Source organism: Neovison vison, chromosome 12 (assembly GCF_020171115.1).
Source record: "Neovison vison isolate M4711 chromosome 12, ASM_NN_V1, whole genome shotgun sequence".
Lineage (NCBI taxonomy): Eukaryota > Metazoa > Chordata > Mammalia > Carnivora > Mustelidae > Neogale > Neogale vison.
The window spans coordinates 65,864,464-65,881,518 of NC_058102.1; the positions used below are offsets into that span (position 1 = coordinate 65,864,464).

Consider the following 17,055-nt stretch of genomic DNA (forward strand, 5'->3'; position numbering starts at 1 on the left):
GTACACCCATGAGGACACCTGTGGGTGCCAGCCGTGCTCGGAGCATGCCATGTGCTGTGTTCGTGGAGCTTAGAGGCTCCCACCCCAGGCTTCCCAGGGTTCTGGGATGAGCCCCTGTTCATCCAGGGTTGTCCTGTTCACACCTAGCGCACCTATCTTGCAACCTTTCACTTTTTACTTTAAAAATTCCATTCAGTTCTCAACAAATAAAAGCAACGACATTTGGCAGAGCTACAATCTGTTTTAGCAAATCTATGGAATGCATTTTGAAGCTATATTTACAGTCATAGTAATAACTCGGTAATTTTTTCCAGAGATTTCTCTTGAATTCTGAGATTCTCTAGTAGCTATGAATAGTCTGTCAGGAGGCAGGATTGTACTACTCTGAAGCAGCTCTCATAGTGACTGGTGAACACCTCTCCTTACAAAAGGACATGTATCATGAGAAACTGAGTTACCATGACAGCCGCCTAATCTCTTTTTTAAAGATGTCAGCACCCTTTTGATAATCCCAAAGTCTATCTGCCCTTCTCAAAGAAAGCAATAAAATCGTCAATTAAATATTTAATGTTTCTCTTAGTTGACAGACCTATTTGGTTAACCATTTGTTACAATATAATTTTTCAAAAACCAGGCTACCTAAATATGTTAGTGTGATTTTTATAATCGATGGGCTTGGTACATTTATTCCTACCTTCAAGGGCTGAGCTCAGTCATACTATTTTGATTATAGAAGAATCTTAGCTGTTACTGCTTTGCTCTCATGACAAATCATTGGACATTTACGATGTGCTTATTGCCAATACTTATTCAGAGACACAACCCTCAGGTTTGAGAACACTCATTTGATGTTCTGTGGGACATGAGCACTGTCTGTAACGTTCTGGTTTTCCTTGCTTTGCTGCTATTAGTGCTGAGTGTTTTCTAGATACTCAAATACCGTTTGATTTAAATTGAATAGGGAAAAAAGGTCAAGAAGTTCCTAGAACAAAAGCAATTCCACATACCTAGAAAAATGGAAGCTTTTCTAATTATATGGCCCCCTGAGGTTAGGGATAAAGCATGTGGGATAATGTAGGCACCTCTCCATTTCATGATGATGTTACCATTACCTCATTTTATCTGATGGTCCACAGTGGATTAACTGAACTAAGACCATTTTCTTTCACATGCAAACACACACAGACTTCAAAAACCAGGTCAGGAAAAATACAGCCTGATCTGGCTGTAAAGAAACAAATTCTTAAGAATACATGAGAACATAACCAGGCACTAAGATGATATGTCACAGGGCTGGGACCAGCTGTGGTCATTGATGTTGGTGTGCATGGAAAGGGAGTTCACCTATCTTAGAAAATGTTGGTTTCAGGGCACCTGGGTGGCTCAGTTGTTTGAGCATCTGACTTTTGGTTTCAGTTCAGGTCATGATCTCAGGGTCAGAAGATGAGTCCCAGTTTGGGATCCACAGTCAGCAAAGAGTCTGCTTAAGGCTCTCTCTCTCCTCCAGCTTATGCTCACACTCTCTCTCTAAAATAAATAAATAAATCTTTTTTTTTTTTTTTTAAGAAAATCCTGGTTTCATAGATTACTAAGAACACAACTGTAAAAGAAGTTGCCATGCTCTGTGAATGGTTGCCTCTTATACTTGTGGCTCTTTCTGTATCCCACTGAATTAGCTTCTTGATTCCTCAGTTTTTACTGGTGAAAAATGGCAATCATTATAGCTGTTCTAATTTTCAAGTTATCATGAGAACAAACAGGAATTTTCACAACTGCACTTAAAGCTCTTTGATAAAGCCAAATGAGCCCATAAACCGAAGGAATTTTTGATGTTTGGTAAAAACAAAGGGGCATGTATCTACAAATGTAACAGTTAGTTTTAAATTATCTTTTCTGATGCAAGCAAACAGCCCTTGGCCTATCTCATCCTGGGTTCAAAGAGGACGTTGGTATAAGAAGCACATAGACCCACTGGTTAAGTGGTGATACCCTTTAAGAGACCTATATTCAGTTAATGCTCTTCTTTACGAAAGTCTGATTTGCTATCTGTTCTCAATTTTTTTGATGAACAATTTTTAAAAATGTATTTATTCGAGGAAGAAAGAGAGAGAGAGAGAGAATGCAAGCAGGGGGAGAGGCAGAGGGAGAGAAGCAGGCTCTCGGCTGAGCAGGGAGCCCAATGCCGGGTTCAATCCCAGGGTCCTGGGATCATGCCCTGAACTGAAGGCTGACGCTTACCTGACTAAGCCACCCAGGTGCCCCTTCTCAGTTTGTTTTTAAAACAGTGAAGTTGGCATGGAAAAGACATTCTATAAATAAAAGTACATTTCTAAAATTAACCAAATGCTCTTCAGGGTACCTGAGATGTTTCGAACCCATAGGTCCCAGATTCTAAACTTCTACTTACATTGCTTCAAAAGAAGCAAAAAGTTAGTGAAGATTTCAGAAAGCAATGTACATACCATTTCCTTTAAATATTACTATCTTTTCGGGGGGCGGGGCTTGAAACCTACTGCATCAACTTAGTATCATTAATGATTTCATAATTTAGGTACTTTCTAAATGAAATAGTAAGAGGAATATAAATTTTCCCCCCTAGTTTCCTTAGGCAACAGGGAGGGCAAGACTAGCGGTACTTCGGGTGAAGTTTTCTGCAGAGCAAGTACTGGACACATGGCCATGGTCATGTTTGCTCTCTCCTTCTCCCGTCTGAATTAGGTTCTTCCCTTGATTCTTGCAGGGATCCTGCCGTAGGTTCATGTGTCAGTTTCCCCATTTGATAATGAGTCCCAGAGAGCAGGGATTAGGTTTCTTCTCTCTGTGCCCAGTCACTTTATCCATCCAGGCACCTACTCCCTGATTCAGTCCTGAAGGGCTCTCCCACACCACAGTCTTGACTGGCCGGTTTGTGTTCTGAATAACACTTTGGGAAGCTGAGATGGACATTGACAGGAGAGCCCGGGAACTGAGTAGCGGTGCGGGGGTGGCGGGGGGCTGGAGGGAATCTGTGGGGAAGGAAGGAAGGAAGGAGGAAGGGAGGGAGGGGATGTGTTTTTGGAGAACGAAGCAAAACTGGAAGTTAAAATATCAAGCTGGTAGTGACGTCAAGTGTTGAGAAGCCGAAAGTCTACGTGTTGGCTAATTTCAACGTGGCAGAGTTGGCTTCAGAGCAAATTTACACTTTTTACTGGGGTCAAAGGTATTCCTGTGCCTCATGCTGGCGGTGAGCTGGCCTCTGCATTTCCCCCTTGGCTTCTACTGAGCACCTATTCTGGCCTCCAGTGGCCTGATAATATGAAAATTATTTAGTCTGTCTAGGAAGCAGTGTAACCCAGCTCTGATTTGTATTTAAAGCCGGATAACACTAAAAGTACACAGAATTTTCTGGGTTTTTTTGGTCTGCTGCGTAGATGCCATCTTAAGCCTATACAATTCTGACAGTAAATGGACAAAATCAAAATGAGTGTTTTCCTTTCCCCTGGAGTAGATACACTGTCTTAGTGTTAACAACGTGTTCTTCAGCACCCAGACAAGACTATTTTCCAACATCTGACTTCCTTTCATATCTCTGCCATAGCTGACAGCTGCCCACGTTTGATCAAAAACACCTTTTTTCACATGGCAGATTAACTGTGCTTCTGGAGGCCAGGTAGCTTCAAGAGCACAATTTTGAGTAGGTACAAATCTTTCGGGGAAAGCCTCTAGGAATGGGGGGGTGGCAAGCAAGGAGAGTGGGGAGGCTGGGGTGCGTGGGTGACGGGAATACGAATGAACCTCGTGTCAAATGAGAGACATCACATGAAAAAGCACTTTGAGGCAGTTTTCCCCAAACTTGCCTGCTCGTCGGTAAGACTTATGTGGGGCCTATGACAAAAGTTCAGCTCCCTGGGCATCATCTTAGAACCTCCAAACCAGTCTTCAGGGGTGACAGCTTGATCACCTTGATTTGTAGCCAGTGGGGCAGTGCTTGTTGTGGTCAGGCAAACTGAGGGATCACCAGTTTCAAAGGACGCCCCCCCACAAATGTTAGCCTTGAACAAAGTGGGATTAGTTCTGAGCGGGGCATCACTTCTTGGAGTAAAACTTTCAGTAGTCTTGAACTTCAAAGGATTTCAATCCTGGACACTAGCGATGGCATCTGAGGGTTGATTAGAAGGTATGTGCAAGCCCACGTGCAAAGCAGTGGCCACATCCCATTCAGTCTCCTGTCCCCGAACACAGAGGTGTTTTTTGGTATCTGTTGTTACTCCCCAGTTCTCGGTCTCACCCCACAACATGGGAGGTCACAGCTGTCCCTGCCTCTGACAACTGCCCAGGCAGATCTACCCCCTTCCCTTGTGACCATACTAACATTCCTAAAGCCTGCTTTCATCCAAGTCTTTTTTTGATGAAAACAAAATGGAAGCACCAACCGATCAAAACCACCCCCCCTACACACACACATGCGTGACCCTCCTGCCGTGGATCCCTATTGCCTCAAGAATTAAATACAGTCCTCCCCACGGCATTCAAAACTCTCAGGACAGCCCCAGCCCCACTTTCCTATAAATAACAACTGCGCTGCCCAGGGCCGTACCCCCAGCATGCCTCCAGCCTTCCTGCTCCCTTGGCTGTGCCTAGTCTGTGCGCCCACCTGACCCTGCCACACCGTGCCTCCTCTCCCAAGTCCGTGTGCTGTGCCTGTCTCCACAGGGTCTTTCCACGGCCACCACCAACTCCATCTAACTTCTGCTACCATGCTCCGTGTATAATGCTGCCCTGCCCTGTTTTGTGTTTTACTGGGAGCTCCTTGAGAACACAGTCTCTATTTTAAGAAAGCACCTTTTAATCTCTCATACAGTCGAATGCGTGGGAGTACCGAAAAGGGCTGCGTGCCCGAATCATGGGGCCACGGAGAAAAATGGTGTCCCTGTAACTTACTAGCTGGGAGAATTCTGAAGCCTTCCTCGGCCTTTTGGAGCTTCTGTTCCTTTATTAGCCCAGTAGCAGCAACACATACCACCAGCCCTACAATATTACGGTAAAGGAACCGATGTCCGAGAAAGTGTCTTTACTCACAATAATTGCTCAGTGATGGATCAGAGCTGCCCTTCCCCTCTTAATGTGTACTTACTAGATTGATTTAAGGATGCTAACTAAAGCAGTAAAGATTTATGGATCCATTTTTCTAGTTTCGGGCTATCGTTATTTCCCGTTTTTATATAGATACAAAAATCTTTTCCTTCTCTCCTAAGAGTAGTTAACTTGGCCTGAAAAAGAGGGAAAGCAGCAATCTTTCCCGGTCCCTTATGTGCACTTTAAAAAATAAACATTCTACATGAGCCATTATTCTGGAAAACTGGGATTTCATTGGTAGTTCCTCATCCATTTATGCATAGGAGCTCCTAAAGGCAACCCCCCCCCAACTGCAGAAGCTAGAAATAAGAAGACAGCGAGACGGGGAAGAATAGTGACATAGTTCCATGATAAAATGCCTGGGATGAGGCTGTTGGACACGTGCAGGTGTGAGAGCTGGAGAGGTCTCCCTTTCTAATGCTGATTCATGGCCGCAATTGTCATACCAGTAAGAAGCATGAACTCCTAATTGGGTCTGGCCTCAGGTTCAAAGGCTTCCAGAGGACAGCCCTGATGTCAGAGGAGGAATTAACCAGGGAAGCAGAGGTGGAGGTAGTTTCTCGAAACAGAACTGTCATAAGCCAAGGCAGAGCGGCATGAGCGAGAGGAGTAATGACTTCAGTGCGACCACAGCACAAATGTAAAGGGAGGGTTGGCGGAGGTGAGGCTGGACAGGGGGTCCTGAATATAAAATTCTGAATGAATAAGTTGTGGTTATGACTTTTCCTTGTTTTAAAAAAAAGAAGAAAACCTTGGTTTCTTAATTATATGCAAAATGGGTTCTGTTGAGACAAAATTTATTTCATTTTTACTTCTGTCTGGCTGTATATTTTTCAGAATAATTATATTCCTGGGGGAGCAGTAAATGAGAGACTTGAATTTTGTACAAATGTCAATTCCGGTTTGATCATCAATCATGTAGCTACCCCTGGCTTTCCTCAGGGGACATGGAGTGGGCGAGGATGGCAAGCGCTGGGCACCTGAAGAGAAACCAACTCCTCTTCTGGGAGGTGAGTTTATTCTTCTTGGAGACCTGGGGATCCTGGGAGGACACAGTCTGGGAGGGAGGAAGTGATGCGGAGGACGGGGAGAAGCCCCTCCCTGGGGCTGAACTGAAGCTTCAACTCCTGTCCCCTTTCTCTGGCAGTCTCTGCAAGACTCTGTCCTGCCTCACATCGTGCTGTCATGTGTCAGCTGCTAGACGGGTCAGCAGTGCAGGAAGGCTCTGGGATCTCAGCAGAGTCTGCACTCAAACAGCTCTGCCCCTTTCCTGGGCACAGCAAAAATGTACACACCACACGGACCAAGAGACGACACTGTGAGAGGGCAGCTAACCGAAAACAAATCGATTCCACCCAAAAACACGCTGAGGCCTTCCACATGCACTCTCCTGTACTGACGTGGGGCATCAGAGCCTCTTTTCTTCGACTCTCCTGACAAGCTCTGCGCTCGGAAGGTCCCTTTGCACGACTTAAGCAAGTCACCACTTGTGAGCTACGTGAGGTAAACTCCGGGTCCTTTGGATGACTTTCATTCTTCTTTGTCCCGGATATTTTTAAATGACAGGTAAAAATATCTATTCTCAGGACTGTAGGAGATAAAAATGTTTGCCCTGAAGGGAGTGAACTTTTGATTTAGCTAAGCTTCATTTTAAAGAGTCTACCTTAAATAGAGATACAGTATTACATGAAATTAAAATCTGACAAATTTCATGGTGAAGTCGTCTATTTTCTCAGCCGGAATACCTTTTTACAGTTGTTGTTGTTGTTGTTGCTGTTTTTTCTAAACAAGATAAACTTGTTAAATTGAACAGAAGAATGAAGACCCAGAAAACGAAAACACTTATTCTAAGACGAGGGCCTGACCTAAGAACAAAGTGGCTCATGTTAGTAGGCAGGAAGAGAAAAATGCTAGTTATTTTTCCTCCAACACAAGACAATAAGGAAAGCATATCTCAGCCTCCTAGCCCAAGAGACTTGCACTTTCTGCCAGAGCTGGGAGGATTTCCACTTACCTAGGAGTTCTTCTTCTTATTATTATTATTAATTTTTTAAAGATTTTATTCATTTATTTGACAGAGAGATAGGAGAACTCAAGTAGGTAGAGCGGCAGGCAGAGGGAGAGGGAGAAACAGGCTCTCTGCCAAGCAGGGAGCCTGACACAGGGCTCCATGCCAGGACCCCGGGGATCATGACCTGAGCTGAAGGCAGACGCTCAACCGACTGAGCCACCCAGACGTCCCACATCTGAGTTCTTCTTTATTAACCTTTGGATCAGCTGCCATTAAACACTCCCAAGCACAACAACTGCTTTCTATCACTCATCATCATTACAAGATGAGCACTGTTATCACCCCCATTTCACAAATGAAGGAAGTGAGGCGCAGAGAGGCCAAGGAACTCACTCAAGGTCACACAGACAGGAAGCTGCAGAAGCCAAGTCGGATGGACGCTGAAGGCTTGTTCCTTCACTTTTACACTGTACACTCTACTTCCTTCAGTGACCACGCTGAGTTCAGTATGGAGTGACAGAAGCATTCCCATGAGCCCATTACAATCCTAAACTATTTCAGAAAACTCTTCCTCGGCATTTTTTGTGTTGTGATGTTCAGTTAGCCACCATATAATACCCCATCAGTTTCTGACGTCGTGTTCACCCAGTGCTCATCACCACGCATGCTCTCCTTGATACCCACCACCCTGTGGCATTTACCCATGCCCGTCCTTCCCCATCACCAAGCACTGGACTCCCCATGCTGGGATGAAGGGAACAGCAGGGATCAGACAGCGAAAGCTAAGCACCTTTGCAGAGCATGCTACTTCAAGAGTGCCTCACTTTGCTACCTCATTAATGGATGCCTACAAAGAATCAAAGAGAACCACGATCTGCCCACCTCCTGACCCCCTCATGTGACCCAACTTACTCCATGGAGTCGATGATTTTTTTTGGCTCCACAGGGCACGGGTAGATGACCTCATCGATGTGCTTCAGGTTACAATTTGAAAAGGCAGTGGAGATATGGATGAAGGCTTCAAGCTTTGGCATTTGACTGGCCATGAGCAAGAGCTGCTGGGTGGCAGTGACGTTGAGTTGTACGGCATGTCTGCAGGAGGAAATGCAGAAGTACAATGAGGCAACTCGATGTCCTGCTTTGCTAGAACGTCACCTACTCCAATAATGGGCATGTACGTCTCATTTCTGCTCATTGAGTATGTGCTCATTTCTGTGGCTGAACCAAAGGCTCAGGAAGAAGAGCACAGATCATAGCTACACAGTTGTGTGATGCCTGGAATGTGTTATAGTTGATGCCGTGTTCTGTGCACATAAATCCTAGTCACTGAAACATTATTCGTATTGCATTTAGAGATAGCTTGGTTCTAAATCAACTGGAAGGAAAAAAAAAATCACAATCTTCTGGATGTTTAAAGGGGTTTCTTAAGCAGCCACTAAAAATATAAAGATACATAAATTGAGCATCTAACTCAAGAAGCTGTAAAAATTCAAATGAATTGTAGGAGAGTAGCAGTGGATAGAGAATGAGAAATAGAAATTTCTATTGCAGGGGCGCCTGGGTGGATCAGTGGGTTAAGCCTCTGCCTTCGGCTCAGGTCATGATCTCAGGGTCCTGGGATCAAACCCTGCATCAAGCTCTCTGCTCAGCAGGGAGCCTGCTTCCCTGCCTACTTGTGATCCCTGTCTGTCAAATAAATAAATTTTAAAAATATTAAAAATCAATAAAAAAAGAAAGAAATTTCTATTGCAAAGGTCCAGGTCAGACCTAAAAATCAATGTCAAAATCCCAAATTTTTGCTAATAGAATACCAAGTTCTACAAGTATAATAAGAGATGACAATGAAATGGTTCATTCTAGAAACACAAGGTTTATACAGTATCAGGAACCCTATTAATCTAACCAAAAAAGATAATAAAAAAGAGAAAAATGAAATGATCCTCGATATGTATTTTGAAAATTTTAAAATGATGTTCAGTATCCATTTCCAATTTAATTTTTAAAAAATCATTAAAATAAGAATAAATGATTAAAATACACCCCTTTCCCTTTGCTAGCCTGTATCATGTTTAATGGTGAAAAGTTAGGAGAACTGCTTTTAAAGTCAGGGGAGCCAAGGGGTTCTTGGGTGGTGGCCCAGTCGATTAAGCATCTGCCTTCGACTCAAGTCATGATCTCGAGGTCCTGGGATGAAGCCCTGCATTGGACTCCCTGCTAGGCAGAGAGTCTGCTTCTCCCTCTCCCTCTGCCTACTTGTGCATTCTCTCTCTCTCTCTCTCTCTCTCTCTCCGTCAAATAAATAAATAAAAACTTAAAAAAAAAAAGTCAGGGCCAAGAAGAATGGCTGCAATTACTACTACTACTTAATATTGCTCTGAACTTCCACCTGGTAATTAGAGAGGAAAACATAAGGAATTAGCAGATGTAACTGTTGTAAAGGCAGTCACAAAAATCCCCATCAGATTACATAATTGTGTATCTGGGAAACAAACAAAGGAGCTAAAAAAAAAACCCCAACAATGAAAAAACCTACCCTGAGACATGCAATGATTCATTCAGTAATGCGTCCATTTATAAAAGTCACGTTAAAGGAAAAAACTGGAGAATACGGTGGAAGAAAGGCACATATTCAAAACTGAACATTAAAAAAATATATCCAGTTAAGAAAAAAGGAACAGACTATATAAAACTTCACTAAAATAAAACTTCACTAAGGGTTATAGAAAAATTGAATAAACAATATATTGTTCTTAGATAGGAAGAGCCAATGTTTTAAATATGTTGTTTTTCTAAAGTAGTTGACATGTTCTTATTCAGTAATCCTAATCAAATTCCCAGCTTTCAAAGAAGCTGGAAAAATTATCTTAAGCAGATGAGAATAGTCAGGAAAATTCTATAAAAAGAGAATGATGTGCGTATACTTGCCTAATAAAGTAAAAAATTACTGTAATAAAATACTGTGGTGTTGGGAGAGAAAGCCTAAGTAATGGAACAAAAATGAAGAGTCCAACATTGGAAATTCAGTATATTATAAGAGCTTCATTAAATAAAGAGTAAAAACAAATCATTTAATAAATGTTTCTTAAGAAGTAGACATCTGTTAGAAATTTTTCAAAAGCTACTCTATATTTACACCCACATCACTTTCCTTTTTATAGAATTTTCCCATTTCTCTTTATAGGCAAAAAAAAACCCTCTAAATGGGTCAGAGATGTAAAGGAGAAAATTAAGCAATAAAAATTGTAGAAGAAATTATGAATAATACATAAATAATAAAAATAGTTGAGGACAAATGATAGAGTATTTTAGCTTTGTAAAAGACCAAAAATCAATATGCTAAATATTCCAACAAGTCTTAAGATTGACAAGAAAAAAATGTTTCAGTAGAAAAACAGGCAAAGAACACGAATAGGCATTTCACAAAAGAGTAAGATGCTAATACTATGCAGCCATCAAAAGAAATGAAATCTTGCCATTTGCAACGACATGGATGGAACTAGAGGGTATTACGCTTAGCGAAATAAGTCAAGCAGAGAAAGACAACTATCATATGATCTCCCTGATATGAGGAAGCTGAGAGGCAACGTGGGGGGTTTGGGGGGTAGGGAAAGAATAAATGAAACAAGATGGGATGGGGAGAGAGACAAACCATAAAAGACTCTTAATCTCACAAAACAAACAAGGTTGCTGGGGGAGGGTGGGGAGAGGGGGGTGGGGTTATGGACATTGGGGAGGGTATGTGCTATGGTGAGTGCTGTGAAGTGTGTAAACCTGGCGATTCACAGACCTGTACCCAGGGGGATAAAAATATATTATATGTTTATTAAAAAAAAAAAAAAAAAGAATACGATGCCAATCAGCATTTCCATGCCTTCAACTTTTCTCATTATCAACAAAATAAAAATCAAATTACGGATTGGCATTCCCATTATACTGCCAACATTAAAAGTAAAGAATGATAATCCAGTATGCCTGTGGGTATCAGAAATGAGGATTCATGGGTGCCTGGGTGGCTCAGTGGGTTGAGCCTCTGCCTTCGACTCGGGTCATGATCTCAGGGTCCTGGGATCGAGTCCCGCATCGGGCTCTCTGCTTGGCAGGGAGCCTGCTTCTTCCTCTCTCTCTTCCTGCCTCTCTGCCTACTTGTGATCTCACTCTGTCAAGTAAATGAATAGAATCTTAGAAAAAGAAAAAAAAAAAAAAAGAAATGAGGATTCATGTGCACTGGGACAACGGAAATCAATACTGCCCAGGTGGAAAGCCATGTAGCATTATATGTCAAAATGTAAATCGTTTCTAACCTGGGCACATCTGGTACATCTCTAACAATTTTACTTCTGGACATTTACCCAAAGTAAAGCACACAATGGTATTAAAAAAAAAAAAAAAAAAAAAAGCAAGCACAGAGATGTTCACTGAAGCATTGTTTATAATACTGAAAAATTCGAACAATCCAAAAATATCCACCAATATAGAACTGGTGGAGTATACTATAGACACGTAAAATGGAATGTCATACAGTCATTAGAAATTATAAAGAATATCTATTCACAACGAAAGATAACCAAAGATATAACAGAGCAAGTCGCTAAAAAATTATCAGTATGATGCCATTTTTTGGTGAAGTTGAACATAAGTCTATTTTATTATGGATGTGTAAAGAAAAGCTGGAACGGATGCTCTCTCTGATATTAAGTGGTAGTCTCCGGGTGGCGAGATTTTTGGGAGTTTGAGTCCTTTGAATTTATTTTCATGGAGAATATACCTTTAAATTTTTTTTTTTTAATTTAAATTCAATTTAGTTAACATGGAGCATCTTATTAGTTTCAGGGGTAGAATTTAGTGACTCATCGCTTGCGTACATCTTTTTTCTTTTTTAACAGAAACCACAAGGAAACTGACATGCGTGTGTCCACGCGCACACACGCACCCGTGTGCGCCATGAGCAGGAAGTGGGCACGTACCTCAGATGATCATCGAAGCGCACGGTGGCCGCACAATGGAAGATGATGTTTGTACAGGAGAGAAGCTCTTGCATGTCCTCCTTGTTGATAGCAAAGTCATTATGATTGAGGTCCGCGTAGATAGCTCTGATCTTCTCATGCACGTTTGGACAAACTTCTTTGACTTGTTGAAACAGCTAAAGCACAAATAGAAATCAACATGCAGACAGAGTCATCACCATCAATTTGCTCTTGTTGTTGTTGACGTGTCCCATCGCAATTCTCAAAAACTGGTTTTATCTGTAATACCACTCCAAGAAGGCATTTACTCAAGCGCCATTTGTTTTACCTGCTGCAATTTGGTCGGCTTGGTATAATTTCCACTCCTCTTAATTTGATAAACATTCAAAAAAGTCATTTCTAATAACCAGTAAGGAGTGTATTTTGATCCTTTCCTGCGGGGTTGAAAGAATAACAGTGAGCCGTCCATATCCTGCCCCTCCTCTTTTCCCCATGTTTATATATGGTGATTGTTTCCATTTTTGGCTGGGAAATATGGCTTTCAGTGCAAAATTACCAGCCTTTGCAAATTACCAGCAAAGCCACTAGCCTTTACAAGGGAGGTCTCATGGACGCAAGTTCTAAACAACTTAGTTAACTGGCCCAGAGGAACAGTAGTAGGTCTTAGCAGCACAAACATAATTAGAAAATAACAAATTCGGTGAATCTGTAATGGGTAAAACAAATAAAACTTTTATATAATCTCATTCCAATATCGATGGCAGTTATTGTCTAGTAAGAGAATTACATGAGCACATGTACGTTTTATGGGATATTAATTGATTTCTTAATATTCTAATTTCTTTATAAAGGAAAAGGAAAGAGCCCTGGCAGTTTTAGCTTTTATTACCCTTGTTCAGTGGGAACAGTCTCTACTTTCCCCTCCACACACAAGTTCTTAGATTCAACTGGTATTTTCCATTTTCTCAAAGAATGTAGTTTAAAAAAAATGTTCTTGGTTTTAACCTGTTTTGACAAAAGGAAATTCTACTGTAGTATTGGCATGGGCTAATAGCAGTGAGAAAAAATAAAGCTAAAGGTTTAGGAAGGTTAGGAGCAGAGAAAATTAGTCTGTGGTTTTAATCATAGTAGAGTAGCTGAGCCTATTCCCTTTACCCCTTCTGCCCCTGAAGACAGTTTGCATGTCTTCCTTGATCCTGAATAGCAGGCTTCTTCCCTCCACTGGAGATCTACCCTAGGCTCTTTTATTGGCTAATAAGAAATTGATCGAAGGTACTAAAAGAAATCATGTCTCATCTGAATCAGGCAAGACCACGTTCAGAGGCCCTTGTGGGAATCTAGTGAAGATGATCAGAGAAGGAGGTCAAGTCCACATATTGACCTGGTGAGATACTACACTTCTGCCTTTGAGCTACGATTTTTTTTTCTCTGCAGGAGCAGCCTTGCAGTAGCAATGGGACTAGAGTTCTGAAAAGCGTTTGGAGGTTAGATCAACCCTCAAAGGTTTTGAGACATTTGGGACTGATGCGGTGGATCCAGTGTCTGAGGGACATTCTCAACAAAGGTCATTCTGGCTCTTCCAGAAAGATATTTATCAGCTTTTGTAATTTTGCTCATGCAAGCTAAATATTGGTTTTCTCCATCAAAGCTTTTCCTTCCCATAGTCCATGTTAGTCATGCAACAAATTGGATCTTTTTGGATAAATTTGTCTAAAATTTGCACAATTTCCCCCATTTTTAATAATTTGATTTGCAGAAGGTTCTGAGTCTGCATGACAGATTTTATTCACAAGAAATTTATTTCAGGTTCTGTGGAGTGTTTGACTTTGACCTGTGATGATTTCTGGCTACATTAGAGTAGTACGTGGAAAATGACTTCAGTGTCCACCCTTCCAGCAGTGGAGTTCCTCCCACATGATGTAAGCTACCGTACAGATTTTTCTTTTGCCTTTGGTTTTTATGACTTTAAAAGGCAGAGAACCCCATTACACCATATTATACCTCCAGCCCACCTATGCAAATGTGATCAATGGAGATAATTACCATTTTAGGAAATAACTGTTCTGAGCTATATTCTATTTATTGATTATATTTTCCAATGACAGGGCACAGCCGAGTGCACATGGTATAATTCTTTTTAAAGTTTAAGTTTTCTAATCCAGATGGGATTTATTATGGTCAATTGAAATAAATCAGAGAATTGGCTGCAGCAATTCAAACCACAGGGCTAAGTGAGGGTCACATTTTACTATGCTCTCCATGCCCACTAATACAATTTGCCTCATCTGGCATCTCACCATTTTGCTCCAGCCTCTAACAAAATAGTACCTCTTAAATGTTGCCACATTCTAAATAGACCGCTGAGATTACAGCCAACCGTCATCCAATAGGTCAGTGCTTTTCAAAGTGTTACCCACCAAGCGAACTGGATCGGAATCACTAAGATGCACTTTAAAAGTGTGTATTTCCAGCCCCTGGCCCCACCCACTAAAGAAGAAATGACTGGGGAACACCCAGGAGTTTGCATTTCACATCAGGTTCCCTGGTCGTTTTTAACTGGTCCCAAGATGAGAACTTCTCCAGCTGGAGTGTTAACGTGGATTAATTGTTCATGAACAATAGTGTTTGGCTCCTTTCTCTTTACAGGACATCAGTGGTTTTCAAACTGTGTAGGCATAAGAAAGATCTAGGAACCAATTAAAAATGACTTCCTTACTCTACCCTCCGAGACCTTGACTCAGTATGTTTGGCAAGTATGTACATCTTAGCCAGCTCAACGGATAGGTCTGCCAGTCCGGGTACCATACTTGGTGAAAGAAATATAATTTCAAAAAACTTGGTGAAACATTCATTTGGAAAATTAATATTCATTTTTAAAGTTGGGGCTTAAATGTCCCTCTCTGGTTGGTAAACTCCTTGGTTCTTGTTTACCATTTTATGCTGGACAGCACCCAGTTCATTGAAAAGACTCCAATGTTGCTTGTTACACTGAAATTAATTACTGTAAGAACAGTGGTAGAACCAGAAGTGGGAGCTTGATTCCCGAAATTGTTCCCTGGCTCTTTTGTGTTGGTGGGATAAAAGACAGCAGATCACTACCACAGGTAGAAGAAACAAAGTGTCCCCTTGGGTCTCTGCATGATTGCAAATGGAAACCAAAAAGGCTCAGAGCAGAACCTTTGCTTTTGTAATAATGACACAACCAAAGGACAGAAGAAATGCTGCAAATGAGTCCTCTGTGGACTCCAGCTCTCAGAAAAGTCCTTTTGCTGATGTGAGACATTCATTAGGGTAAGAAGAAAATAGATGGAACAGACGTGAGTGAAGAAAAAATATAAAATTTCAAAAATGTCATTGAAGGTCCACCAATAAAGAAATTGATATAGTTATTTTAGATTCAAGAGTTCATCATATTCCTTTTCATATAGTCTTTATGTAATGGCATCGGACTGAGAAGGTAAAGAGTACAGTAGCTCCTGCCATCGAGGAAGACTCAAGGAGGGACTGCTGTGTTCCCATTTCCTGAAACCCTGTTCTTGACAGAGGCAGGATGCTTATCTGTGGTCACTGAAAGATCACAGCTAAGAGGCTCTCTAAACATTTCAAACTTGAGGAGCTTGGGTGGCTCAGTCAGTTAAGTGTCCGACTCTTGATTTTAGCTCAGGTCATGATGTTAGGGTGGTGAGATTGAGCCCTTGAGCCCTGCTTAAGATTCTCTCTCTTCCTCTCCCTATGCCCCCCCCCACTTTCTCTGTCTCTCTCAAGTAAATAAATTTAAAAAAAAATAATTATTTCAAACTGGTAACAAAACTATACATTTCTCTTGGGAAGTCTAGGACTGTTCTATTGATTTGACATTACACAGCAAGGATTTCCCTTTCGTAATTTGTTTTAAACACAAGAGACCATTCCATATATGGTAATAGTTACTGATAACCCAGACACAGGAGAGAAACTTTACATATCCTAAGTGAGAAAATTCAGCAGAAAGAAGACCAGGAAGAGAAATTTTCTGGATTCGATAAACTCCTTGGGTATGACTTTTGTAGCCAGACACTATGATTGCAGTTTTATTAGAAGCAGGAATTGGGCAAGGGGTTGGGGGTGTGACATTTATATTATGCTTTTGAAACTACGTAGAGGTCCTGAACTCGGATTTCTACAACTATCTTGTTATCCACATGACCTCACTTTGTTTTTTCTTTTTTTAAAAAAGATTTTGTTCTTATTTATTTGAGAGAGAAAGCGTGCCCACGTGAGCATGAGCAGGGCGAGGGGCAGAGAGAGAGGGAGAAACGGACTCTGCCAAGCGGGGAGCTTGGCACAGGACCCTGGGATCATGACCTGAGCTGAAGGCAGACACTTTCAGACCGAGCTACCCACATGACCTCACTTTGGAGATACCCACATTCTTTCACCAAGTATGGTACCCGGACTGGCAGCCCCCACAGACAGACCAGTGAAAGTCATTGTTTTTTGTTGTTGTTGTTGTTGTTTTGTTTTGTTTTAAATTTACTTGAGAGAGAGAGCAAACCCAGGACCCTGGGATCATGACCTGAGCCAAAGGCAGACCCTTAACAGACTGAGCCACCCAGGAGCTCCAAAGTCATTGTATATTTAATAATCTTGAGAGTCTTTGATCTTCAATATATTGAGTTCCTCTCTTTGAATATAACTACATTCTCTAGTTCCAGTAGCCCATCAAAGTTTGCCTCATATTTTTAATTGGGAAACAGAAGGCAAGTTCTCTTAAGCTAAAGGTGATCTCTGTGGAGTACCAGGTGTCCTACAGCAGAAGAGAACCTGTAACATTTGTCAGAGAAATTAGGGAGTGCCGAGTGAAAGCAAATGAACAGATTCTGCAAGGAATTAGCAAGGTAGATGCGTAATCTAAGTTGAGAACTATTATATATCAAATCAGTGCAAGTAAATTAAGGCAGAAACTATCATACCCAATATAAAGAT

The 17,055-nt window shown here is 41.5% G+C and overlaps 1 protein-coding gene across 3 annotated transcripts in view; it reads right to left on the reverse strand.

Moving 5' to 3' along the window:
- Window positions 1-17,055, reverse strand: part of FAR2 (fatty acyl-CoA reductase 2) — a 140,845-nt gene that overhangs the window by 16,823 nt on the left and 106,967 nt on the right. For all 3 annotated transcript variants that reach the window (XM_044228287.1, XM_044228286.1, XM_044228285.1), the window contains exons 3-4: window positions 12,091-12,266; window positions 8,039-8,218 (exon numbers count right to left, since the gene is read on the reverse strand). In XM_044228287.1, coding sequence (XP_044084222.1) covers window positions 8,039-8,218; window positions 12,091-12,266 — 356 coding nt within the window. The remainder of the gene's footprint in view (window positions 1-8,038; window positions 8,219-12,090; window positions 12,267-17,055) is intronic.